Source organism: Eretmochelys imbricata, chromosome 6 (assembly GCF_965152235.1).
Source record: "Eretmochelys imbricata isolate rEreImb1 chromosome 6, rEreImb1.hap1, whole genome shotgun sequence".
NCBI classification, from domain to species: Eukaryota; Metazoa; Chordata; order Testudines; family Cheloniidae; genus Eretmochelys; species Eretmochelys imbricata.
This window is the reverse complement of record NC_135577.1, coordinates 114,064,464-114,091,166: the sequence shown is the minus strand read 5'-3', so window position 1 is coordinate 114,091,166 and position 26,703 is coordinate 114,064,464. Positions and strand designations below refer to the sequence as shown.

Sequence of the window (26,703 nt, the reverse complement as noted above, 5' to 3'; positions counted from 1 at the left end):
AAGAAGATGATAAACATATCCTGAATATGCCACAGGAGATGAAGAATTTAACAAATAAATAAATAAATAATTTGGAAAGCCCTGGAAATGGGTGGCATGAGGTCAGGGTGTGCCTGCCCCATGTACAACAATGGGCGGGACTGTAAATGTCAGTGGTTAGGATGGGAGAAAGATTCACAGTAATCAGGAATTTGTTTTTTTCCTTTAACATTTATCTATTTGTCAGCCTACAGTAGGAGTCAGGGAAAAGAAAGGTTATCAAAGCAAACATCTGCAAGCTGAAATTCACTCACTTCTACCATCTAATGGCAAATGAAGTGGAAGGATGCTGAAGAGTGCAAAAAAAATGTTTAAAAGGCTATTTTATGCATGTGCAGAACAGATTTAAGGGAGACTTGTAAGCAGACAAAGGCTGATGGCTGCTCAAAATTCAGGCTCCACAGAGTCAGAGAGAAACAACCCACTTGTGTTGATGACAATGCTAGCTCCCATAAAGCCCGATATACAGCCTTTCATATGAAAACATATTACAGAACATTTGAATGGTTATAGACAGTACACCCAAATGTTGTTCATGCTTTTGGTAGAGATAGGCCTGAACCAAAATTCTAGATTTGAACATTCTTGAACTTTGGGTGGATCAGAACCGGACTCATATTTTACAGTTCTGAACCAAAACATCCCTGAGTTTTGGGGGGAAGTCTGGAACTGGATCTGAATTTTGCATTATGGGCCAATTTCTAAAGAGTAGGTCATATCCACATGTTAAATCAGATCCACAGATACAGGGCCAGGTAGGATCCCATCTACTCCTCTGTTACCACTCTGTGCTGAGGAGTGCCTAGGGGAACTTTGTGTAGCTACGCATAACTCTCAGTGCAGGTCGGTGCCTCAATGGCATGACTGAGTGTGAAACAGGATACCAAGGTCACATTATGTAGAGTTACACATGAGGAATTAGTGAGGCTCTGGGAGTGTGACGTGTTTGTTTTATGGCAGGTAGGAGAGTATTGAGTCTTAGACCAAATTGCAAAACAGAGTCTTGAGGCAGTTTCCAGAGAAAGTCAGGTTGGTTGTTTCAGGTGTAAAGGAAAAGGAGTCTGCCACCTGCTTGAGGAGAGACAGGGAAGAGGAACAGAAAGAAGCCCCACATTCAATAAACCCAAAGAGTAGGCTGGAAAATAGAAGCAATGAGGTTGAACAGTGGGACAATTCAATGAAGTGTCCTGAAGCCTATCAGGGAGAGTCTATCCTTGATTCCAGAATGCACAGGGATCCAAGAAAGAACTCTAAGGCACTGTTCTGACTTCAAGGCTTTCCTTTGTGTTTAAAACAGACTGGAGCTGGAGATTAGGCAGGATACAAAGGAAGGAATTATAGCAACTGAGACAAAAGAATGGTGGGTAAGAGTGGTCAAGACGGTGTTGAACATGGGAAATATTTCTACAGATTAACAGGCATGAAAAAAGAAAAAGTCAAGTCAAATCTCTAGGGTTTCTGAAAGTACGAGTGAATATGAGATTGGTGCCCTGGGTCAAGATGGAGATGGAGTTTTGTCTCAGGCTGCTCATCTTAGCAATCAGTAGGGTATATATTTTGGATGTTCTAAGTTGAAGGAAGATAGTTCAAAGCCACAAGCTGATGAGATATGAAGCTGGTAGAAATCGAGGATGAAGATGCATCAGTGCAGGAATTTTCATCCCAATAGAAGTGATTTCCAAAGGTGAATTCAGGAAGAAAGGTGCCATTTGGGGAAGAGATGACAAAGCCAATAACACACTCTCCTAAGGAGCATTATAACAGATAGATCTAATAGAAGAGAATTACCGACTGCCAGTCATGAAAATGGATCTTTGGACAGATAGGAAAGCGCAGAGGAGGAAGATATCCATGACTCCACTGAATTGTGCCATATGATCAAGCAAGATAGCAAGGCTGATTGAAATCAAAGAGGTAGGAAAGATGGCCTTGTGGCTAAGACACAGAACTAGGAATGCTGGACTCCATTTCCAAGTCTGCCACAGACTTCAAGTGTGTCCTTAGGCAATGACTACAAAATATACAAGTCAGGAGAGAATTACGCCATTATTTTTCTAGATGACCAATAAGAGGTACCAAATATTTTACGTGTTTAACCTTAGGGAGATGTACAAGGAAAGACAACGTTAATTCTCTGAATAACCAGTTTGCTCATTAGTAATGTGAATACTAAGGGAATTAAGACTCTGATTCAGCAAAATATTTAAACACATGCATAACTTTACACATGTGCATAATCCCTTTGAAGTCAATAGATCTACCATATTCACATGTTTAAAGTTATGCATGTGCTTCAGTGCTTTATTGGACTGGAGCCTACAGAGATGTTGAGGTTAAAATTAAACAGAACAAGAAGGAAAAACAAGAAAGTATATGCTAAAGAAGAATTATAACATTTTGGTGTATGAGTTTGCAGGTCCAGACCTTGCTATTAAAATGAGCTTTGAACATTTTATTAGTCATATTTCAGGAATTATATTGGCATTATACTGAAATCTATTCTAGAAATTTTGGTGATGCGCAGCATGATCACAGTATCATAATCCTTAAAATGAACAAGCAATTTGGTCTTTAGCAATAAACATCATTATAGCATATTTGAACAGTCAATATAAATTCCCTGGGAACTTGCATTCATAACAGGCACTGCCCAGACAGGGAAGTTAATTTTGTTCAATGTTTTCAGAATGGTGAGTTATAGCAAATTAATAGAATAAAGTTATTTATATATACACCATTCTGAATTAAGATTTCTCACCAAGAAATTACACAGAATTCATTTTCATTACTGGCCATTTTCCAATGAAATTGCTTATTTCTCAACTACTGTGTAAATCAAATTACAAAAGTCTTAGTTCAGAGCCAATATTTTTCATGGATTTAATTGTAACTGACAGATATACAACCCTTACAAAATTGGTTTACTGTGGATAGTTCTTACAAGCCTTTCACATTCTGCCACTACCATTATATAGCAAATTTATATGCAAAACTGCTATGCTAGCATAAACTATTTAGCTCCCTTGGGAGAACCTAAAAAAGCACTTCTATATTGTACTCTTTAGAAAATGGCCTCTATTAAGCAAGAATTGATTCTATATTCCCAGATGATACCACACAAAACTACTCCTTTTTAAACATGGGAAAAAAGAAAGAAGTGTATTTTTATATAATTTTCTGCATTGTGTTTAATATGTTCCTTCAGCAGGGATCTGTATGTCATGGGTTCTACAAAATTGCATACATAGACTGAAGACCTTTTAGTAAGACATATGATGTATATTGGAAATAATACTTTAGTCATTAGGAACAAGCAGCAATAAAGATGGCAAAATTAAGTACCTATTTGTTATTCATCATCAAACTATTGTAAGAACAAGTGAGTGCTGTATACAGTACACTTAAGAAAAGTCTACATCATCAGTAAATCATGTTAGAGGTACCTTGACTATAGGCTGGGAAAAAAATATAAATGAAAGTAAATGTCTAAAGCAAATAAAAAATGAAGGAAAATATGAATATGCCTTTCCAAGACACCAGTTTGGGAACTCAAATTCTCCCTCTTAATGCTCCATATCAATTGTCTCATGTAGAAGGATTCTGTCATTCTAACATAAAAAAATTGACAAGATCTTTGGAAGAGACAAGCACTTAAAGTTGCTCTTGTAAGTGATGCAGTATTATAAAGAGTGTGTTGAACAGAACCCTGGAAAAAACATTTTGCATGAAAAAGGCTTCCTACCACACTAAAGAAAAATAGCAAATTAGAATGCTATGCAGCAGCCACTGTAAAAAGGATGTCTTTTTAATACCACAATATGATAAATTATCTTAAGTAGCACATTAATGTCAGAAATTGAGCATAATCTAACTTCTTTCCAGTGACAATATTAAATGGCTTTCAGACATCTTTCCCACTATTCTGACATTAAATTTAACAACACCCAGTGAGACCAGAAAAATGATTCCGTTAAAAGAATCATACTGCATAGGATCATTGCCTTTTAAGCAGGATTCAACTAAATGATTTGGACTCTGGTGTTTTCGGCAGATTCATGGGTAAGAGATATAATTTGCGACATAACATTTTTCAGTAGTGAGTAAAGTTCTGTTCAGAATACAGTATGCCATTTGTAATGGGATTTTTTTGTGCCTGGGGGGGGTAGGTATTGCTTATTATACTAAACACAGGTCCCAAGGAAACCTTTCCATTATAACTTAAGAAAGTTTAAACTTTTCCTCCACCTGACATTATTAAAAATTCAAGCCACTTGTTAGCACCTATGGCATTGTATAAAATTTTACACTATAGGTACAGAAACAAATTGGACCATCTATCTCTAAACAAAGGCTTAGATGTAAAATCAGGGATTTGCATTCTGGGGCAGATTTACATGCTCCAGATGCAACTCCGATGAACAGGGAAAATAGGTGGTTTTTGGAATGGAACAAAAGATACTCCGAAGGCAATGTCTATGCTGCAGCTGGGGGCGTGCCCCCCAGACTGGGCAGACAGACACACGCACACTCTGCTCGACATAAGCGCTTTAAAAATAGCAGGGTGGACGTTGCAGCATGGACAGCAGCACAGGCTCGCTGCCAGTGGGTTTTTGGGCTTGTACTCAGGCAGCTGGCCCACGTCACTGCCCGTGCCACAACGTCCACATGGCTATTAATAGGGGGCTAGGTTGACCAGAGCTAGCACGTCTGTGTATCTGGGCTGGTTTCCCTTTAGAGAACACTGGAAACAATGAAGAAGACAAAATAGAAATTAAAATGCTTTTTAAAGTATTTGAAATTTGCTTTAATAAATATATTTACAAGAAGTACTATATTCAATCCACATATAGCCCACATGTTGCCATCAGCCCATAGCAGAACTCCCACTCATGTGACGAGGAGCAATGCAGTTGGGCTGAAAGCAAATTTCAACCTTTAGGCCAAATTCTCAACAGCAGCCTCTCATTCTGCACCTAAACTGAGCTAACACAGCTTACTCAGCACTCTGGGCTTCTCCCCTGATTCTCCACACACACATGCTCACATAAGATCAGTGGTTTTTGCTGAGCTCCCAGGGTTTGGGGAACCTCTCCCCCTCTCCTGAAACTCCATCAAGCCAGCCAGCAAAAGGACCCAGCTGGGCCATGAATGATAGGACCAAGCAGTTAGATTCTACAATATAAGGACAGTCACTAGAGAAAAACCTAAGGCAGACATTCAAGCTTTCATTAAGCAAATCACTTAAGCATGTGCTTAATTTAAGTCGCTGCTTAAGTCCCACTGACTGAAGCCCCAATTCAGGAAGCACCCCTATTCAGGGTTACACATAAACACAAGCTTAACCGTGAAGCCAATGAATGGGACTTAAGCACCTACTTAAAGATAAGTACATGCTTAAGCACTTTGCTGAATTGAGGCCTCAGCCACCAGGGATTTTCCATGCTAGGCATGACATAAAATATGGGTCAGTTTTGGAAATACACAATCAAACAAGGGTTTTAGAGTCCAGATGTTGAAATTAAATTATCTATTTTAAAAAATATTTAGCCATATTGGGATACAGTACATTTTGCTATAACAGTGGTAAATATGTTGATAATACTATGAACCACAACTACCTTTCCAGGACTCCTGCAACCCTCTACAGTTCTGAAGTTTAAAAAGCTAACCTTTCTCCTAGCTCAGTCACAGAGCTAAATTTCATCTGACAAGATCATTTAGAGATACATACACTTGGGGGGGCAGAAATTTTTGCAACTTGTAATATGTTTCTTTAGTTCTTTCTGTCCTTTATCAGAAGTATCTCACAAGGAAAAGAATACTAAGCAAAAAATACAATGAATGACTGTCATTTAAATATTATGTGCTTGATTCACTAAAGAACATATGTTTAGATTCCATGCTGTTCATAAGACCAAACCAGCTGATTCTTCTGAGTGTCTGCAGCAAAGAAGCAGATATGTTTTGTAATTATTAAAGTATTTCTTCATAAATTATAGTCAACACCATTTCTTACACTGCAGCTCTCGTGGTGACTGCTAACAGGGCATCACAGTAGCAACACCTTGAACTGTGGTCACTCCTGAACTCATTAGCTATAGCAAGGTCAGGCATGGTCCACAGTGGGATGACATACCTATAAAGAAAAACACAGGTGCTGCACAACTGATATGGGCAAATCAGAATTAAAAATATTCTGGAATGGTGCTAGAGGAACCTATGTTGATGTGTTTTGGATGAGACATAAAACCAAAGCCCTGGCTACTTGAGGTCACTGAAGGGCAGGGATGGTTTGACCTGGACAAATTAGGTCATTACAATGGGTCAAATTCGTCCCTGGTTTAGCCACAGTGACTTCATCATGGATGATCTGCCCCATTTTCCCTACCTTAAAACGTCCTCCTGTGGTTTCAACTGGAGAAGCTAAGAATCACTTTGCCTCCTAAAAATCACTGGGTAATATCAGAAGTGCCAAATGGTAGCCATGTTCTGCCCTACAAGTAGCTGTAATTTTTATGCTAGTTGAATTAGCGTTCTATATTCACAGCAACATTTGCCTCTCCCCTTTGACCCACATATGCAGATTCCTACTGCACATTCTGAACACAGAACTCCCACTGAGGTCAGTGCTGAATATGATTTGTCTATACCATTACACAACTTAATATCAAAGCATTGGAAAACGTGCTGTATGGCAGAATATTGCACTGGAACCTGCGGGCAGTCAGGGAACTAGATGAGCTCGTAGGTCTGTTTTCCATCTCTAATTTTTGTGAATCGATCTAAAATCAAAAGTTTTAGCCATGCTGTTTTAATTGAATCTTGTAAATAAAGGGTCCAATCTTGAAAGCCCCTTCCACATAGAACTCCTATTAGCTTTCCATCAAAGACCACAATACAGATATTACAATTTAATATTACGTTGTTAACATTCTGATCATAGTATTATAGGGCTTCTAATAGTGCTTTTTTTTGTTTGTAAGGGAAACACAGGTTTTGTACATTACTTTCCCCAGTGAAAATTCACATTTGTCTGTTATATGACACTCCCCAGGGCAGAGAGTTGGCCTTTTCTGTACATGTCTGGCTTGTGTTTAAATTATCCAGGCTCAAATGCAAACATTTGGTTTTCAACTTACAGATGCATCTTATCCACCGTGGGTGGGATCTTGCAATGTATGGAGCACCTCCTGGAAGGTACTCAGGACCCTCAACAACCACTGAAGTTAAAGGAGTTAAAGGCAACTCAGTCAAGACTAAGCATATGAAACAAAATAGCACCAAATTAGGAGTGAGGAAGGAAAGTGCTGCTCTAGCAGCTGCCTAACCCAAGGTAGCCACATACACAGAACCACAGCCAGCAATGAGGCCAGGCACACAGCTGACTCTGGAACCATCAAAGAAAGTAGGGAGCCTGCCACAAAGACAGATGTTGGATGTTCCAGTAAGAAAAATACATGCCAGAGTCCAGCTTCTGCAAAGCACATCCCCTGTGTGAGTGAGCCATCTGGTATTATTCTCCAGACTGCAAGAAAAAGCAGAAGTCAGTGTTGAGCAGGAAGAGTATTAAGTACAATGATGGCAAGAGGAGACAGGATTCTTCAGTTACCAATGAAGTTAGAGGCATCTGCCAACTTTCGTTGTTTGTTAACTGCATTGATATTTAAAGTAAAATGAGGGAGAAACAAATGGTTATTTATTCCCATTGCTGTCACCATCACCAGAAAACTCTATCAGCCTGAGGCTGTATCTGCCCACAAAGAGCTAGCAGGTGAAAGGGGAAAATATAAAGGAAGAGTATTACAGCGCAATGGGATAAATGCCACCAAAGACTACTTGCTCGTTATCATTTTGATATGGAAGGGTGGAGATATAAACATCAAGTGTTATAGCACATACATGGGCTGATTCTTTTTCTCTGCCCAATGACTATTATCATTAAGTTAAATGAGGAATCCTTTATGCAGAATCATGATTTTTACAAGCAGCTAAGGTATTTTTGTTTTGAAGATGTTTTTTAGAAAGTAGTTTTCCCAGTGAAGGACTGCTTTACAGCAACGCTTAAAGCAGTGTTCACCAACTGGTCGATCACAATCGACTGGTTGATCCTGGAGCCTCTGAGAGTCCATCGCAATCTCCGGAAGCTAAAAGTCCAGCGGCGCAGCAGGGCTAAGGCAGGCTCCCTGCCTGCCCTGGCCAGCACCCCTCTGAGGCCACTGTGGTGGTGAGGGGAGGCTAGGGTCTTTGCGCGTTGCTCCTGCCTGCAAGCAGCACTGCTGCAGTTCCCATTGGCGAGGAATGGGGAACCACAGCCAATGGGAGCTGCGGGGGTGGTGCCTGCAGAGAGGGGCAGCACGCAGAGCCACGTGCTCCCCCAGGGGCCACTGGGGCATGCTGGCTGCTTCCGGGAACAGCATGGGGCCATGGCAGGCAGGGAGCGCTGACGAGGAGCTGCCCGAGATAAGTGCCACCCAGCAGGAGTCTACACCCCTCCCTCACCCCAACGCCCTCCCGGAGCCAGCACCCCATATCCCCTCTTGCACCCCAAACCCCCTCCTGCACCCCAAACTTCCTGCCCCATCTCTGAGCCCCCTCCCAGAACCAGCACCCTGTACCCCAACACTCTGCCCCAGCCTGGAGCCCCCTCCTGCACCCAAACTCCCTCCCAGAGCCCGGACCCCCTCCTGCCCCCCAAAAACTCTGCCCCAGCCTGCACCCAAACTCCCTCCCAGAGCTTGCACCCCTCACCCCCTCCTGCACCCCAACCCCTGCCCCAGGCTGAGCCCAAAGCCCCCTCCCACACTCCGAACCCCTCGGCCCTACCCACCCCGTCCCACAGCCCAACCCCCTGCAAGTGAGTGAGAGTGGGGGAGAGCAAGCAATGGAGGGGGGATGGTGTGAGTGGGGCAGGGCCTCATGGAAGGGGCGGCATAGATCCTGGGTTGCACTTAAATTAAAAAAGTGATCTTGCGCGTAAAAAGGTTGGAGACCACTGGCTTAAAGGGATACAGCCAGATTAAAAATCAAGGGCCAGAGAGACTGGTATAATTGCCTTCTGCATGACCAAGGTTTCTAAACCCAGGCCTTCAACGCCACACCACGGGACCCTTCCATTCAACTAAAGGTGTAACTCCATGAGTAGGTGGCTAGAGCAGAATGTTATCTTTTACAGTCTACAGTACCAGTGACTACAGGGGAATATGACACTTCGTCAGTGTGTTACATACTTCCCTTGTTAGGAGAAGCCCAAGATCCTAAATATTAGAGCTCAGTCTAGTTCTGTGCAGAATGGTCCAGCTTTCTAGCAGGATCTGCTGTTTTCTATCAGGGTTTTTCTCTTTGTTTAGTTGCCCCCTGCTCTGCTCCATTCTGCTTATGGACAGAAAAGTGATCTGTACAAGATTATCTTATTTGCAGGATTCCCCTGACATTTTACTGATCTGGAATCCTGTATGTGATCATGAGTTATATTTGGATTATCTATTTGAGGATACTGGACAAAACAGAACTCCCCTCAGCAAAATGAGTGGTCCTAGTTAATACTACCAGCTCCACCAAAAGGGATGGGAAGAAGGCAGGGCCATTGTCAGAGGTGGCCAGCTATGGAAGGGTGCACAGTCTGAAGCCCTTTAAGGTGCACAGAAATGGCTCCTGCAAGCATTTGCAAGCTCTAGGGACACCGTATTTTTACAAAACACAATATCTTGCAGAGCTCCCCCAAAGGCAACATAACTCTGCGCTATCCCTAACACAAGGATGTGGCTTAATGCCACAACTTAGCCCTAAGTCTGCAGGAGAAGAGGCAGACAGGGTAAATGGCATATGCTGCAAATGTAGAAACAGTCTCTTAAATTCTCCCTTCCCTCATCACTGACTCCCAGGTAAGAGGTACTAAACTACTTGCTAATTTATTGCATTCAAAAATTCATCTGCCTGCTTCTTATCAAATATATGAAAAAAATCGGGGCAGAAATCACATTCTCGTTTGTTAATGTCCTCTTAAAAAACGTGTCTCATAGAATGGTAAAGCTACAGACATTTCACTTCCATTTAGCAAAAATACACTGGCAAAAACCTTTATCTCCTTCAACTCACTGATTTAACAGAATACAATACAACAGAGTGTCATTTAAAAGTACTTAGGCAGACAATTTATTTATGTTAATGTTGAGTTGTATGGTTACTTGAGGTGCATTTTTAACTCTCCTCTGCACGTTAGGTACTTTAGGTCCACCTTGAAATATTAATCTCTTGTAACCTATGTAAATAAGTATTCAGACACTGTAGCTTGTGCTTTTAACATGTCAGAAATATACATTAAACTCTAAATAATTGTCTTACGTTTTACCTGATTTTATTTAAGTAAAATTAGTGCAAAATTGACAATTTAGCACTTTTAAAAGATGCCAGATTTCCATGGCTGGAGGCGGAAGGCCTGTTTCTCCTCTCACTTATTCCTTTCGTTTCACTTTTATGAAGTTGACACTTGTCCACTGGAATCTGGACAGAGACCACCAACTCATTTTTATAGGCCACCCAAGAGTCTACTCACAGTCACATCTAAACAGATGTGCAAGACTCTGTATCCCAGCACCACTCCCCTGAGCCACCTAATCCCTGCCTCTATGCTTTAAAATGTATGGCTCCTTAAAATTAGGTAGGAAATTGTAAAGAGACTGAGATCTCGAATTACCTTTCCAATGCCAGGGTTGTCCTTGATTTTTGACACTGCTCTCAAAAGGCATGGCGGTGCTGGGGGAGAGCATAACTGCAGTATGCCACTAAAGTTGGTGGCATAGACAGAGAAGTCGTGAGAGCGTGGCAGGGGCGGATGGTACTTCTTTCTCTTCGAGGACAGGTTAAGCTTCTGTGCTGCTCTGTATAAAGTAATATCAAGAAAGGACAATGTTACTCTGAGCTCAATGCAATTTAGAGCAGTAAAACAGATGTTCATTGTCATCACTGCCTGTTTAACAAATCAAGTCATTTCATTCTAATCAGATTTCATAAGGACACACCATCAGGAGACTAATCGAAGGAAATATGGGCAGAAATATGGTTGGCAAGATATTCATTTAATTTCTCCCCCAACAGAGTTCCAATTATAGTCTTAACTTTTTTTCCCTAACAGCTTGGCAGATGAGTCCAAGACTGCTGAAATCTCACTGACATCATAAAAACCTAAAATCATCCCCTTGTCACTAGCAGGACCAGATGGGCTTTGCTGGTGATCACATTTATGAAAGTGATGTTTTGTGTGCTAACAAGTTACCCGATACAGAAAAATGACATTCCAATAGACTGCAAATCAGATGAGTGCAAGTCTCTCTACCATTGGCTGCATTGAAAACTATTAGATAAAAGAGAATCCCTTCAAGACAGATTTTTTCCCCCCTTAATTCCATTCTTCCTCATTGAAAGGAAAATCCGTTAAAGAGACATGCTTTAACGTGCCAAACAATGATCCCGCTTTTGAAATGCAGAATTTCAAAACACAAAAGATGAAGAAGGAAAACATTTAAAACGTACAATTAAAATTGTAACTCTGTTCTTTGTGAGTAAGAATGGGATTAGAATCAAGGTTTCTGCTAATCCTTAATGATGGCACCAAGCAGGATATCAAGGAACCAAAATAAAACTTAGGCTCTGGAGTAAAACCCATATGTTCTAAAAATCAACCTGTGAACTTAACACAAGAGATACATTCACGTGCATGTTCCACATGCCTAGGGAGTGAAATCCTGGTTCCACTGAAGTCACTGGGAGTTTTGCCACTGACTTCAGTGGCACAAGGATTTTACCCATTCTGCTCACCAGTTTTCCAGTGTATCCACGGGCTGCAGATCTGAACACTTTTATACGAGTAAATCTCCCAACTTCACTGGCCAGATTTCCTGAATAAGGAGTGTGGGATCTGACCCAGAGACCATCAGTGGAGAGCACACAGAGACACATTCTGCAACAGTGCCAAGAGATGCTCAATTTAATGTCTGTACCCCTATTAAGATTAAAATAAGTAAAGATGCAATAAGTTATAGTTCTGACACCTTTGGGCCCAACCTTATAAATATGCCAACATTCCAGTTCTGAAGATGGATCATTCACTGGATTGGGCCCATTATACAAAAGCCTGTCACTCTAAATTCATTATTTCATGAGTATGAGGCTAGTATTAATCATTTTATTGTTAATAGTTGTGACAAAGTTCCTCCTCTGCCTTGGTGGGTCCTGCGCTTATTGGCGGATTTGCTCGCCTCAGAGGTTCATGGCAGCCCTCAGTTTGGCCACTTTCGTGGTTCAAATCTGCAGTTCACTCAGTTAGCCTCATCACTAGCCAGCATGGGGAAAGGAAGAAGAATGATCCCCGCAGTCTCTGCTGATCCACCTAATGGATCGGGGAACAGGCCAGAGACCTTCCCCTCTGGTGGAACCCACAGTCCAGGTCAACTCCTCCGGTATCAAGTAGGGAGCTGGGGGGATGGAGGGATGGGGGGAACCCGGGCCCGCCCTCTACTCCAGGTTCCAGCCCAGGGCCCTGTAGATTGCAGCTGTCTACAGTGGCTCCTGTAACAGCTGCGTGACAGCTACAACTCCCTGGGCTACTTCCCCATGGCCTCCTCCCAAACACCTTCTTTATTCTCACCACAGGACCTTCCTCCTGATCTCTGATAATGCTTGTACTTCTGAGTCCTCCAGTAGTACACCTTCTCACTCTCCGCTTCTTGCGCCTCTTGCTCCCAGCTCCTTGCACGCACACCACAAACTCAAGAGAGCTCCTTTTTAAACCCAGGTGCCCCGATTAGCCTGCCTGTCTTGATTCTAGCAGCTTCTTGATTGGCTGCAGGTGTTCTAATCAACCTGTCTGCCTTAATTGTTTCCAGAAAGTTCCTGATTGTTCTGGAACCTTCCCTGTTACCTTACCCAGGGAAAAGGGGCCTACTTAACGTGGAGCTAATATATCTACCTTCTATCACTCTCCTGTAGCCATCTGGCCCAACCCTGACACATAATTTACACTTGTATCATACCTTTCATCCAAGGAGTATAATTATTATACTTGTACAAATGGAGAAACTGAAGCAGAGAGAGGTTATGAGACAGATTGTGTCAAAGGGGGTGGCACATAACTGCCCTGTCCCAGGATTATCTCTGGAATATGGCACAAACTTGCACAAAGTTATATAGATAGTCAGTAGCAGAGCCAGGAATTGGCATGCAGATCTCCTAGCTCTAAACAATAGATTGTGTTCTCTGTACAGAGATCAGCACAATGACCAGTTGCATTTCTTCATAACATAAAAGCAGCAAACTCCAGGGAATCATAAATGCCAATGAACAATCTCTATACCCACTGGACTTTCTAAGCAGTGATAATGAACCCTTAAGTTTTCAGTAGCAGTGCAGCCTGAGTTAGTTGCACAAATCCCATCATGGGAGTTATGACGCTAAAATCCCAGTCAATTCTGAAAATGCATATCTAAATTCTGAAGCAGGATTTGAGACAAACCAAATGCTCAGGAGCACAATAGTTGCAACCGTAAATTTAAAACTTAAATGTGTCATAAATATACGGTTTTACTGTATAGCAAAGAGACTCAATCTGTTGGGTACGTCCACTGTGGTACCACACTTGGCATTACTTTCGATAGCCACGCAGCAATCAGCTCTTGTAGTTATTTAATCATGTTGCTGATTGATATGAAAGATAATGTTTATTTCCTTGTTTTCACACTATGATCCACTGCAGAAATTATAAAAACAGCTCTCGAGAATGTCTTCAAAGTACAATCAAGATATACATGAAGTCCTGATGAAATAATTATTGTTTCCATAAAGTCTGCTGCAGCAATTCCCTTGAGAATCATATGTGAAAGAGAACGGGATATAAAGAATGGATTTACACATCCCATGTTTATTCAGGCACCCAGATCAAGTGCCAATAGATAACTTAAGGTGCACAAAAAAAGGCCAAGTTAGAAAAAAACAGGTCAGCTGTACTGAGGTGTGATATCTCCCAAAAGAGCCAGCTTATAGAAGGCTGTCCATTTAAAAAGGCAAGTGAAAAACAACACCACTGGGCCTAACCTTTTAAGTTATCATATGGAGAAAGAACAAATTTCAGACTGTTCCCTTGTATAGTACACACACTGTGCATCTCCACCCTTTGTGTAATCTAAACAGGCACAGTGCCATACGTTAGATCAAGCAATTAAGTGTTTTAGTACTGATATATTCTCTTCCTAAGAATTTGGAGTATAATACTTATTTGGCACAGGGACTGCATGTCCACATAGGGAGTCAGAAAACAAGAAAAGGAGAGGAAGTGGAATAGCTGCCCTAGAGAATAATCAGCATTATAACAAGGACCAGGGCACTTGCAGTACTAGATATTTTTATGAGGCTTATGTTTATACAGCATCTTTTCTACCCAAAAAGCACCCCGAAGTGCTTGTGTACTATAAACAAAGTTTAGTGGGCTACACCTGCACACACATTTATGCCCAATGCTGAAATGCAGCCACTTATGGGATGGAACCATCACAGACATTCTACAGCAGTCACATCAGTGTTTTCAGAAGATGAAAGTAATGGATCCAGCTGAAAAGGCATGAGGGATTTAGATAAGTGAAATGTAATTATCGGCGTTTGGAATTTGGATAAGAGAGTGAGCTTTTCCTTATCCTTAGCTCTTGCAATGAGTGCCATCAGTCCATTAAAGAGCACAAGTGGTCAGAATCTTAGTAATTTATATCTCAGTCCAAAGCCAGCAGTGCAGTACACTTAATACCATACTTGGACTTCAACAACAAACCTGAGGGGAGCAGTGCCACATACTGAGTCCCCAACATCACTTCTTGCAGCACCAGCATTCTGCTTAGTGGTCCCCCATCCAAATCCCAACTAGTCCAAAACACAGCCCACAAATGGTATGGCTGTAGGCCTGGATAAATAGCAAAACCCCATCAGACTTCACCAACACTTCTTCTTGAGGAAAATTCATAACAGCGTATATATTCATAAGAAACTACTTTTGAAATGTTTAAAAATGCTGGATTTTCCATAACTTGTACCCAACTAACCAGTACAGAACATCTGGCTTAAAGTTTCAGCCAAACCCTAGCCCAGCATTCCTTTTTGCAGGTCTAATTTGTGCCCACAAAATTGCTACTGCAAAAGGGAAAATTTAGCTTTTGAAAATTCTGTCCTTTTGTATCTTGGAAGGCAGCACAGTCGACTGGTTAAAGCAGAGGGGCAGGCATTAGGAGAGTTGAATTCTGTTCTCAGTTCTACCACCACATTGTTGGGTGACCTTTGGTGACCCCCTGAGCCTCTCTGAACCTCAATTTACCAACCTACAAAATGGGGCTAACAATACTTACCCTTCTTTATAAAGTACTTTGAGATCTATGGAGAAAATCGTTACGTAAAAGTTAAGTATTATGATCATCTATCTATGATGGTTTTCCAAGCATTGAGCAGCTTTACTACAAACACATGCTCTCACGCTTCCCTCTCCCACCCCAGCCTTTTCCTTTTCCTTTTCCCCATCTAACTTATGTTGTTTATCTAATCCTCTATCAAAAATCCTTGCAATGGAACTAAGCCTTGGACTCCGCACGCTCATGCCTCTCTCCCTTTCCAATTAAAGCTACTGAGACACTGGTGTATATTATTTTTCCTTCTAGCTGTGAGATCTACTGGCTGCATTTTGCTTAACTCTTTTCATCTTTAATAGAAGTTGTCTTTTAAGACACTCTGGAGAGTTCTTTCCTCATAGCTATGTGTCATGGAAGAAAATAAAACTAATATATGGCACATGAAGGAGCACTCAAATATCAGTGACAAGGGACAGTCTCTAACCTACTCCTTCCTCCACACAATTTACAGAATATAAGGTTTTCCGCTGTGCATGGATGAGGCAACAAGGCAAAGGATGAGAAGATCAATTAGGTAACGTTTAGCACAAAGGGAGCAAGGCTGTAGAATAAACGCAGCTACAAACCCTACCCACTAAAGAAATACACATTTTTAAAAGTTAATGTGACATTTCAGACATTTAATTGTACAGTAAAGGCTCTATACCAGGGATCAGCAACCTTTGGCATGTGGCCCGTCAGGGAAATCCGCTGGCAGGCCAGGACAGTTTGTTTAGCTGCAGCTTCTGCAGATCACAGATCCTACTGGCCGCGGTTCACCGTTCTAGGCCAATGGGGGCTGCAGGAAGCAGCAGACAGCACATCCCTCGGCCCGCGCCACTTCCCACAGCCCCAGTTGGCCTGGAATGGCGAACCGCGGCCAATGGGAGCTGCGATCGACTGAACCCGCAGACGCTGCAGGAAAACAAATCATCCCAGCCGGCCCACAGATTTCCCTGACGGACCGCGTGCCAAAGGTTGCCGAACCCTGCTCTATACTGATTCTTAAAGCTTAAGTTCACTAGACAAGCTATGGACATTATAGCTGTGAGAGTAAGTGCCGTAATTGAACTCCCTTGTAATGTATATCTATACCATAAAAAAAAAAAAGCTAGAATAGAGGCTTTATTAAAACTATGTGAATATGTAATGCCTTTCATCAGAAGATTCCAAAGCATTTTACAAACATTTCCTCACAGCAGTATTCTTAAACTTACATTTTATACATTATGTAGATGGGTTAATTGAGGTATAGACAGTTTAAGTGACATGCCCATGGAAACAGAGCAAACCGCTGGCAGTCAGGAATAGAACCCATGAGTCCTGATTCTAGCTCTTAAGCCACACTGCCAAAAATAAACTACAGAAGATACATTTCAGTACCCGTAATTACTTATATTTTTAACAGAGCTTTAGCACTCTGTTTTCAAATCTATATTATTTATCCATATCTCTCAGAGATAATTTTTATTATTTGCATAGCAGTGGTTCCTGGAGGCTTCAATGGGGATCAAGGGTAGGGAGGAGCTGGAGCCATAAAATTTCAGTCCATATACTAAACATCCTTCATTTTGAAGTGTTCACATGCAGTGTTTCAGTTTGGCACATTACAGATATTTATAGAGAAATTTTTAATCTGGATTCTGAAACCCCCTCAATCCCCCCCATAAAAAAAAGGTTTTGGAGTTTTGGATCTGGGTTACTCTTTACCATTTCTACTCTCTATTCAAAAACCATACTCATTTGTTCTTCCCCAATTCCCATCTAACAATGCCAGAACAAATTTAGCAATTACTACTGTGTTGTTTAACAGCTATTCTTTTACCTGCTTTCCACTGCAAAGCAACTTGAAAGGAAGCACCAGGAAAAGTAACAGAGCCCGTCTTTGTATCTGCAGTTCCAGTTATTGTTTCCTTAATTACTCGTCAATACTGACAATAAATAGACGGATGTCCTTACAATACACCCTCTAGCAGTCTATCCTGAGCCTTCCGCAGCAAACAGATAAACTTTGTTGGCATTATTACTAATATTATTGCTATTCGTATTTGATCTGTGCTTCTAAAATTGGAAATGTAGCACAGAAAACTTGCTAAAAAAAAAAAATCCCAAACAACATTGGCCTGGTCTTCCTAGAATAACTTTAACAAAACTCGGAGAATGTCTACAAGTTAAATGAAAGATTTGCAATCCCAGACATCCATAAGAACATAAGAGTGGCCATACTGGGTCAGACCAATGGTCCATCTAGACCAGTATCCTGCCTTCTGACAGTGGCCAATGCCAGATGCTTCAGAGGAAATCAACAGAGCAAGGCAATCGCCAAGTGATCCACCCCCGTCACCCAGTCCCAGCATCTGGCAGTCAGAAGCTTAGGGACACCCATAGTATGGGGTTGCAGCCCTGGCCATTTTGGCTAATAGCCATTGACGAATTTATCAAATTCCATTAATTTATCTAAATTCTTTTTCTGAACCCAATTATACTTTTGGCCTTCACAACATTCTCTGGCAATTAGTGCCAAAGATTGACTGTGAGTTATGTGAAAAGTACCTCCTTTTGTTTGTTTTAAACCCGCTGCCTATCAATTTCATTGGGTAACTCCTTGTTCTTGTCTTACGTGAAGGGATTAAAAAACACTTCCCTATTCACTTTCTTCTCACCCTTTATGATTGTATAGACCTCTCTCATATCCCCCTTTATTGGCTCTTTTCTAAGATGAACGGTCTCAGTCTTTTTTAATCTCTCCTCATATAAAAGCCGTTCCATACTCTAATCATTTTTGTTGCCCTTCTGTGTACCTCTTCTAGTTTTAAAATATCTTTTTTGAGAAGGGGTGACCAGAACTGCATGCAGTATTCAAGGTATGGGCGTACTATGTGCAGAGATTATTTATGAAAGATTGATTTGGAGACGCTCCCTCATAAGGGACTGTGTTCTGAGTTTGGGAATTTGGAGATGTGCCCTGGAGGCAAGGGTTGGGAACACCACATGGCTGTGTGTAGCAGTTCACCAGAGATGCTCTCCAGTTTGTTTTATTAACATTTTATTCCTTTCTCATTCACTGGTTTGTTATTTAATGAACCCTAAGATCGTTACATGGCATCAGAAGTGCTGAATGAGAAGGAAACTGCAGTCATTTTGAAGTTAATTCCTGTGTTTGCAACTGAAAGCAGAGACAAAGGGAGGTACCAGAGAAGCACATGGAGTAGCAGTCACAGAGATTTTCGCATGTATTTGGGAGCACAATAGTAGCTTGGCTAGTTTACGAAGGGGGAAAAGCCAAAAATGGAGGTGTTGCAACCTCCTTCCAGTCTGCAACTGTCAAGCAACATTGCAGAGAACTGGAAAAAATTCAGAGATTTGAATTGTATTTAGCAGTCATGAGGCAGAGGAGAAAAATGATAAAGCAAAAACATCAATCTTTTTGCATGTTGTTGGGGAGGAAGCATTGGATATTTACAGCTTTCAGTTTGAAGAAGGTGAAAGCATGAAGTAAAATGCTGACTAAATTTGAGACTGCCAAAAAGAAATGAAACCTTTGAGACATACATTTTTTTACATGCATGCAAAAAACTTATGACACCACAGAGCAGTGCGTCACAGAATTAAGGAAACTCTGTAAAACCTGTGATTTTGATGAGCTGGCAGAGTCTCTGGTCAGAGACAGAATCATTTGTGGCATTAAAGACAACATGTTAAGAGAGAGACTGCTCAGTGAAGAAGACTTAACTTTAGAAGAAGCTCCTCAAATATGCAGGGCAGCAGCAACTGTGAAAGCACAAGCCAAAGAGCTGAATTCACCAGAAGGGGTTATCAGTGTACTAACTACAAAAGAATATAGCCAGAATAGGTCCAACCAAAGAGTAGAACCACTCGCTATGAAAACCACTGCTGGGGGAAGACTGGGTACAGACAGTCATGTGGAAGGTATGGATCATAGCCTGGCCCCAAACAGTGTGTTGGCTTTGGGAAACTGTCATAAATGTGGGAAAAATAATCATTATGCAAAAGGCTGCAGATGCCAAATGCAGAAAAATCAAGTCTATTCAGTAAAGACAATCTGGTTGAGGAGTTTTTCATAGACTTACTGGGCTCTAGCAAGCCTGACGAGAGGAACTGGATATGCCTGTAACAGTGAATGGAACAATCATTCTACTGAAATTGGACACAGGAGCTCAGGTTAATATTCTGTCTGAACAAGATTATGAGAGACTGAAAATAACACCAAAAATGGGACCAAAAGAAATAGAAGTAACTGGTTATTCTGGAACAAATATGCCAGTGAAGGGAAGGTGTGTCGTTAGCATCAACCATAAAGACACCATGTATAGGCTCCCTTTCATTGTAGTGCCAAGGGGTGACACCAAATTTAGGCCTGGACGCATGTGAGATACTCAATCTGGTAAAATGCGTGCTCTCACTACAAGATCACACTGAACTTTGCTATGAGGCACTCTTTTCAGGAATATCATTATCTGTTTCAAGATTTGGGTTGCTTGCAAGGTGAACATACAATCTGGCAGGTGCCTTCAGTTATCTATCCATTTAGAAAGGTGCCATTTGCACTCCATGATAAACTCAAGGCTGAGCTTGCAAGCATGGAAGCAATGCAAGTAATACAAAAAATTGAGGAGCCAACTGAATGGGTGAGCTCCCTCGTCACTGTGGAGAAAGGTAATGGCCAGCTGCTACACATATGCTTAGATCCCCAAGACTTCAACAAGGCTATAAAAAGGGAACATTTCAAACTACCAAGCAGAGAAGAGATTATGGCTCAATTTTCAAATGCTCAGTATTTCAATACATTGGATGCGTCCCCACACTTTTGGCACTTTTGACAATTAACTGAAGAAAGTTCAAAACTATGCACATTTGTAAGATACAGCTCCTCTCGCTTCCCCTTCGGCATAGCTTCAGCACCAGAAATGTACCACAAAACCAGACAGATGATTTATGGATATATTAATGACATCATCGTCTGGGGCTCAACGAAAGAGGAGCATGATCGTAGAATTTGGAAACTCCTGGATGCAACTAGAGCTGCAAACCTCAAACTAAATAGGGAGAAGTGTGTTTTAGGGGTTACAGCACTGACTTTTGTTGCGGATATTATTTCCAGCAAAGATGTAAAAACTGATAAGATGAAGATTTCAGCCATTGAAATGATGCCACATCCCCAGTCAAAGAAAGTTGTCCAACGGTTCCTGGGAATGGTTAATTACCTCAGGAAATTATACCTAATCTATCCACAAAGCAGCAGCTTTGAGAAAATTCCTAGGGAATAAAAATGAATGGTATTGGGGTGCAGAAGAGGAAGAATCATGCACACTGCACAGTACTAACAGTAAGTCAGTGATAGTCGGCATGAAGGGAATCTTCTCCAGACAGGGAATTCCAGATAAAGTCTTTAGTGATAATGGGCCACAATTTTCCAGTGCAGATTTTAGGCAATTTGCCATAGATTGGGATTTTCATCACAAAACATCGAGTCCAAATTACCCCCAATCAAATGGGCTTGTGGAAAGGTCTACAGATAGTAAAGAATCTTATGCAAAAAACTTTTCACAGTGGGGATGGTTTGTATAAAGCTTTATTAATTTACAGAAGTACACCTCTGGAGAATGGCTTTTCCCCACCTCAGCTGTTAATGGGAAGAAGGATCAGATCTAATTTACCAATTACTAAGAACTTGCTGAAATCTCATCACAATGAAGCCATACAGAAGATGAAAAGAAAATCAGAAGTGGAAGCAGAAATATTATTTTGACAAAAGGGCGTGTGAGCTCCCATCTCTGAACCCAGGTGACAGAGTGGGCCTGAGGACTCACACCTCTAATACTTGGGGCCAAAGAGTACCATTAAAGAACAGCTGCATCCAAGGTCTTATATAGACCGGGGGGGCTGGGAAGAGGGGGCACATTTCGACGTAATCGAAGGGATCTACGAGTAATCCCAGAAAGATCCAACACATTGACAGCTGATGTGGATTCTGGCATTTCCCATCTGACTGATCCTTTATCATCAACACACGAAGGAGAAACTGCCAAGGAACAAGAGAACAACTCAGACTCTAATGAAAGGCGGATATTGAGAGGATCAGAGCGGGAAAATGATTTGCTAGCCTGCCTGGAGAAGGGGTATTTGGGGAAAGTGAGTGGTAAATACTCACTCCAGAAAGATATGCTGGTAACCTCTCCTCTCTAGGTAGCTGACACATTGGGTTTATAGAAATGTACTAGATGGGTTGAGAATTTAATGTATGTGTTATTAGATAGTTAACTGCTTTTATATATGTAGATAAGAGTGAATTAATTTTTCTTTAAGATGTAGAGACATGTTTATGAAAGATTGTGATATGGAGACATTCCCTCATAAGGAACTGTGTTGTGAGTGTGGCAATTTGGAGATGTGCCCTGGGGTTGGAAACTCCACTTGGTTTGTGCAGCAGTTCACCAGAAACACTCTCCAATTTGTTTTATTAAAGTTTTATTACTCTCTCATTCACTGGTTTGTTATTTAATGAACCCCAAGATTGTTACACCATGGATTTATATAGTGGCCTTATGATATTTATTGTCATACTATCTATCCCTTTCCTAATGGTTCCTAACATTTTTTTTTGACATTGAGTGGACGTTTTCAGAGAACTGTCCACAATGACCCCTTGAGTGGCATAGATTTCTATATTTAGTTCATTTCTTGGCTGACAGCAGGCTGTGTCTACACAAGACTAGATTAAGGATAAATGAGATATATTAAGATTAAGGGATACTGCATGTTAGAGCTCAGTAAGACTTGGATCCTCCAAAAAAACTTCAGGATCTTGCTCTTCCTGTCCTCCCAACCTCTTTTCTCATCCTTTCCATGAACAATTGATTTCTTCCACAATCTCTGGGCCAAATTCACAGATGGAGAAAAAAAAATCAGCAGAGCTGTATTTATTTCAGTGGACCTCTGAGCTTTACCCCTAGGATATTGCTCCCTAATGAGACCGCGCATTCCAGCCAGCTGGCCATTAGCAATCATACAGACATTAGGGCTTGTACTCGCTAGTCCATCCCAATTCCCTCTAGCTGGGGGGCCTGAATCCAAATGATCCTTGCTTAATAATAATGATAATGCTCACTACTTAGCACTTATACAGCATTTTACATATTCGAAGTACTGTATGAACATTCATGAGTTAATCCTGATAAGTATTCGGTAGGTTTGTCTGTACAAACCCTTAGTTCACAGCAAGCTGGGGTGTAAATATACCTGCACTAGGCTGCCGTGCACAAAGTGAACCCTGTTGCCATGTAGTAAGAGTTCCTTAGTGCACTTTGATCTACTCCTCGCCCAAAGCAAGGCACATTAAAGTACACCATGGAACTTTTAGCGTATGACAGCAAGGTCACATGGACACTTACCGTTAGGGCTGCCAACTCTCTATCTGCAGAAAACCAAACACCCTTGCCCTGCCCCACCACTTCTCCGAGGCCCTGCCCCCGCTCACTCCATCCCCTTTCCCTCCATCGCTAGCTCTCCCCCGCCCTCGCTCACTTTCACGGGGCTGGAGGTGCTGGCTCTGGGGTGGGCCGGAGATGAAGGATTTGGGGTGCAGGAGGAGGTTCCGGGCTGGGGGTTGGGATCGAGAGCTTCGGAGTGTGGGAGGGAGCTCCAGGCTGGGACAGGAGGTTGGGGTGTGGAGGGAGTATGGGCTCTGGGCTGGGGGGCGAGCTCTGAAGTGGGGCTAGAAATGAGGGGTTCAAGGTGCAGGGAGGGGCCTCTGGGGTGGGGCAGAGGGTTGGGGTGTGGGAGGGGTACGGGCCCTGGGAGGGAGTTTGGGTGCGGGAGGGGGCTCAGCACTGGGGCAAGCAGTTGGGGCACGAGCGGGAGTTGGGGGTGCAGGCTGCAGCCAGCACTTACCTCAGGCAGCTCCCAGGAAGTGGTGGCATGTCTCTCTGGCGCAGTGGAGGTGCGGCCAGGTGGCTCCATGCACTGCCCCAGCCTGCAGGCACCACCCCCGCAGCTCCCAGACACTGGAAGCTGCGGAGCCGGCACTCGGGACGGGGCAGCGCGTGGAGCCCCCATGGCCGCCCCTATGCCTAAGGGCCAGAGGGAGATGCTGGCAGCTTCCCTGGAATTGCGCGGAGCCAGGCAGGCACCCTGCCTGCCCCAATACAAGCAGCCAACCAGACTTTTAACTGCCCAGTCAGCAGTGCTGACCAGAGCCACCAAAGTCCCTTTTCGACTGGGCATTCCGGTTGAAAACTAGGTGCCTGGCAACCCTATTTATAGTATGTCTACGCTGCAATTAAAAACCCAAAATTAAAAAAGACTGGCCCATGCCAACTGACTCGCACTCAAGCTAAGTGGCTGTTTAATTGAGGAGTAGATGTTCAGACCCAGGCTGCAGCCTGAACTCTGAGACCCTCCCACCTCACAGGGCCTAGAGCCTGGGCTCCAGCCAAGCCTGAATGTCTACACTGCAGTTACATAGCCAGCCCAAGTCAGCTTGCACGGGCCAGCAGAGGGGTTATAGTTGCATTGTAAACATACCCTTACTGTGTGGCAAGATTGTGTGAGATAGATTTACACCCTAGCTTGCTGTGAACTAGTGTTCATATAGAAGGCTTAATCTAAGAGCAATCTGGTCTACAGATGAACAATGAGTCACTGGTACAGAGGGATACAGAGTTCCTGGATTATGGTTTTATGCTCTTCCCACTAAAACATGCTTAACATGACTGCTTGTTTACACAGTCAATCACTGGCAATAAGACTTTTCTCATATTAGAATCTTCAGGCAGGCATGGCTACCAAACGTTTGTTTATTTAGCCAGTCAGTCAAGCAATGAACAAGCCGTTAGTGCCAGCTATTTCCATCGGTCACCTTGCTCAGGGGACAATTCTGTATTTGGATCACAATGTAAGGCATCAAAGGGTGGCTTTTTTAGAAGGGCCGCCTTTAATGCAGTTTGATAGAGATTTATAAGATGTCAGTTTAAGGTTAAGTTCCTCTTACAATTGCTCCATGAGGTAGGATAACCCTGCCTTCCAGGTTTAAATTTAGCTCTCTCACTTGGAGCTGGGGCTATCATCTACTAAATCAGAATGGCAGAGAAATCAACTAAGTTAACACAGTAAAGGCCCAATTCTGCTCACAGTGAAGTGAACGGAAAAATTCTCATTGATTATTGTGATCTAAGGAATCATCACAGTATTATTCTTAGGATCTATACTTTTTCCACATCAAGAATTATGGGCCAGATACTCAACTGCAGTGAGTGTAGGGTCCAAGCTTTCTGGACCTCCACAGCCAGAGCTAAGACTGAGAAACTGGCTAATTTATACTCCATGGTAGCAGCCAGTAACTATGCCCTGCTTCTACCAGTCTAGCTCTGCTCACAAATGCTGTAAAATGAAATAAGCACAGATGTACACATGGCTGTACTTCTATACTCACTATTTACTGCTGCTCCATACGACAAACTGTTGAAACCTGTGTAGGTTAATCTTTATGTAAGCAAAACTGTCAACATTGAATATAAAAATATATGTCAATTCCTAACTTGTGTACAGCACATAACTACATATAGAAAATTTAGCTACCTCAAAGCCAACAATGTTTTCATATCCCCCTATTTCATAAACAAACCAAGCTAACGCAGGCAGAATTACATCAATCCAATCCCAGCATTCTTCCTAGACAAAAAGTTGGACTTTATTTCCCAGCCTTTAAACGGCGCCTCCTGCACAGATGGTATGGTTCAGAAAATAGAACTTTAGCTTCATTTTTATTCAACCAGGAAAAGCAATAAAGCCATTTTAAAGCTCAAAAGTAATGAAACAGAAACAACTGTATTAACTAACCATTCATTATTAAAGTAATTATATACACAGAGCACTTAGCATTTTGCCCTGCAATACCAGTCGTAGTAAACAAAAAAAAAAAGAGCCAATACTAAAATGACTTTTCAGGCAATAAATTACTTGTTATAGTGTGTTATGTTCTATGATATTTATCAAACACACATCAGGTGTATAGGGCAAAGGCATTCTGACTGGCTGATGTTGACTCACCCTGACCAGGGGGAGGAGCAGAGGCATTTGTTGCAGGGGAAGTGATAGGAGGTGAAGAGTAAGATACGGCTAAGATGGGTGCATCTGAAGCATCTGCTACTGGCCACTGTCAGTTAGGAAAATGGACTTGATGGACCAGTCTGATCCAGTGTTTCCATGATCCTAAGCCACCCATAGTATGGACGAGTCAACGTGTATTAATGCAGAGCCTATTTTAGCATACAAAATCCAGTGATATTTATCCTTAAACCCTTTGTATTTCTCTTCTCCGTAAGTTGTACCAGATCCATGATTACTTCACATCTGAGAATACAGTAATGGGCCCTTCCTAGCATCAGCGAAGTTTTAGTCAGGGCATTGACACTATCTATACTGCCAAGCAAAATAACTTACTTAGGGGGACATTTGTTATCCCTAGTTTGATCAGGTTTAATAGGCACCGACAGTATTAAATGATTCAGTGGAAATCATAGAAAGGCAGGAGCTCCAGGCCCACACAATGAACTATTTTTAAATGGACGAGGGACTTGGATGCTTCTTAGGATATGAAGTTGCTGTGATTTACTTAATTCAAAGTAGTTCTAAAACGGATCTTCTCGGACATATAATGGACTGAAATTGTATCACTCAAATTTAAAATATTACCTAGCAGAGAAATGAAATAGCCTTCCCCTCTTGTGATTATATATAGGCCTGTGAAGTGTGTATCTTTATTATTATGGCTGAGAGGCACTGAAGCTTTTTGGATCCAAGGATCCTAGGTTCAAATTCCAGCAAAGACAGACAACTTTCCCACTGAAAAAGCACTTAACCAATTAAAGAGATGTAGTTGCTTCTGCAGTATGGACCACTACTGAACTGCAAAAGAACTCACCAATTCCTTTCACAAGGAAAATCTTCTAAAAAGACAGGTTTCAGAGTAACAGCCGTGTTAGTCTGTATTCGCAAAAAGAAAAGGAGTACTTGTGGCACCTTAGAGACTAACCAATTTATTTGAGCATAAGCTTTCGTGAGCTACAGCTCACTTCATCGGATGCATCACTTCATCTGCATCCGATGAAGTGAGCTGTAGCTCACAAAAGCTTATGCTCAAATAAATTGGTTAGTCTCTAAGGTGCCACAAGTCCTCCTTTTCTTTTTCTTATAAAAAGAGATACTGCATGTTCTACACTATGAAAGA

At 42.0% G+C, this 26,703-nt stretch overlaps 1 protein-coding gene across 1 annotated transcript in view; it reads right to left on the bottom strand.

Annotated features, from left to right (window-relative positions):
• Window positions 1–26,703, bottom strand: part of KIF26A (kinesin family member 26A) — a 134,830-nt gene that overhangs the window by 23,247 nt on the left and 84,880 nt on the right. The window contains exon 5 of the mRNA XM_077820533.1: window positions 10,733–10,916. Coding sequence (XP_077676659.1) covers window positions 10,733–10,916 — 184 coding nt within the window. The remainder of the gene's footprint in view (window positions 1–10,732; window positions 10,917–26,703) is intronic.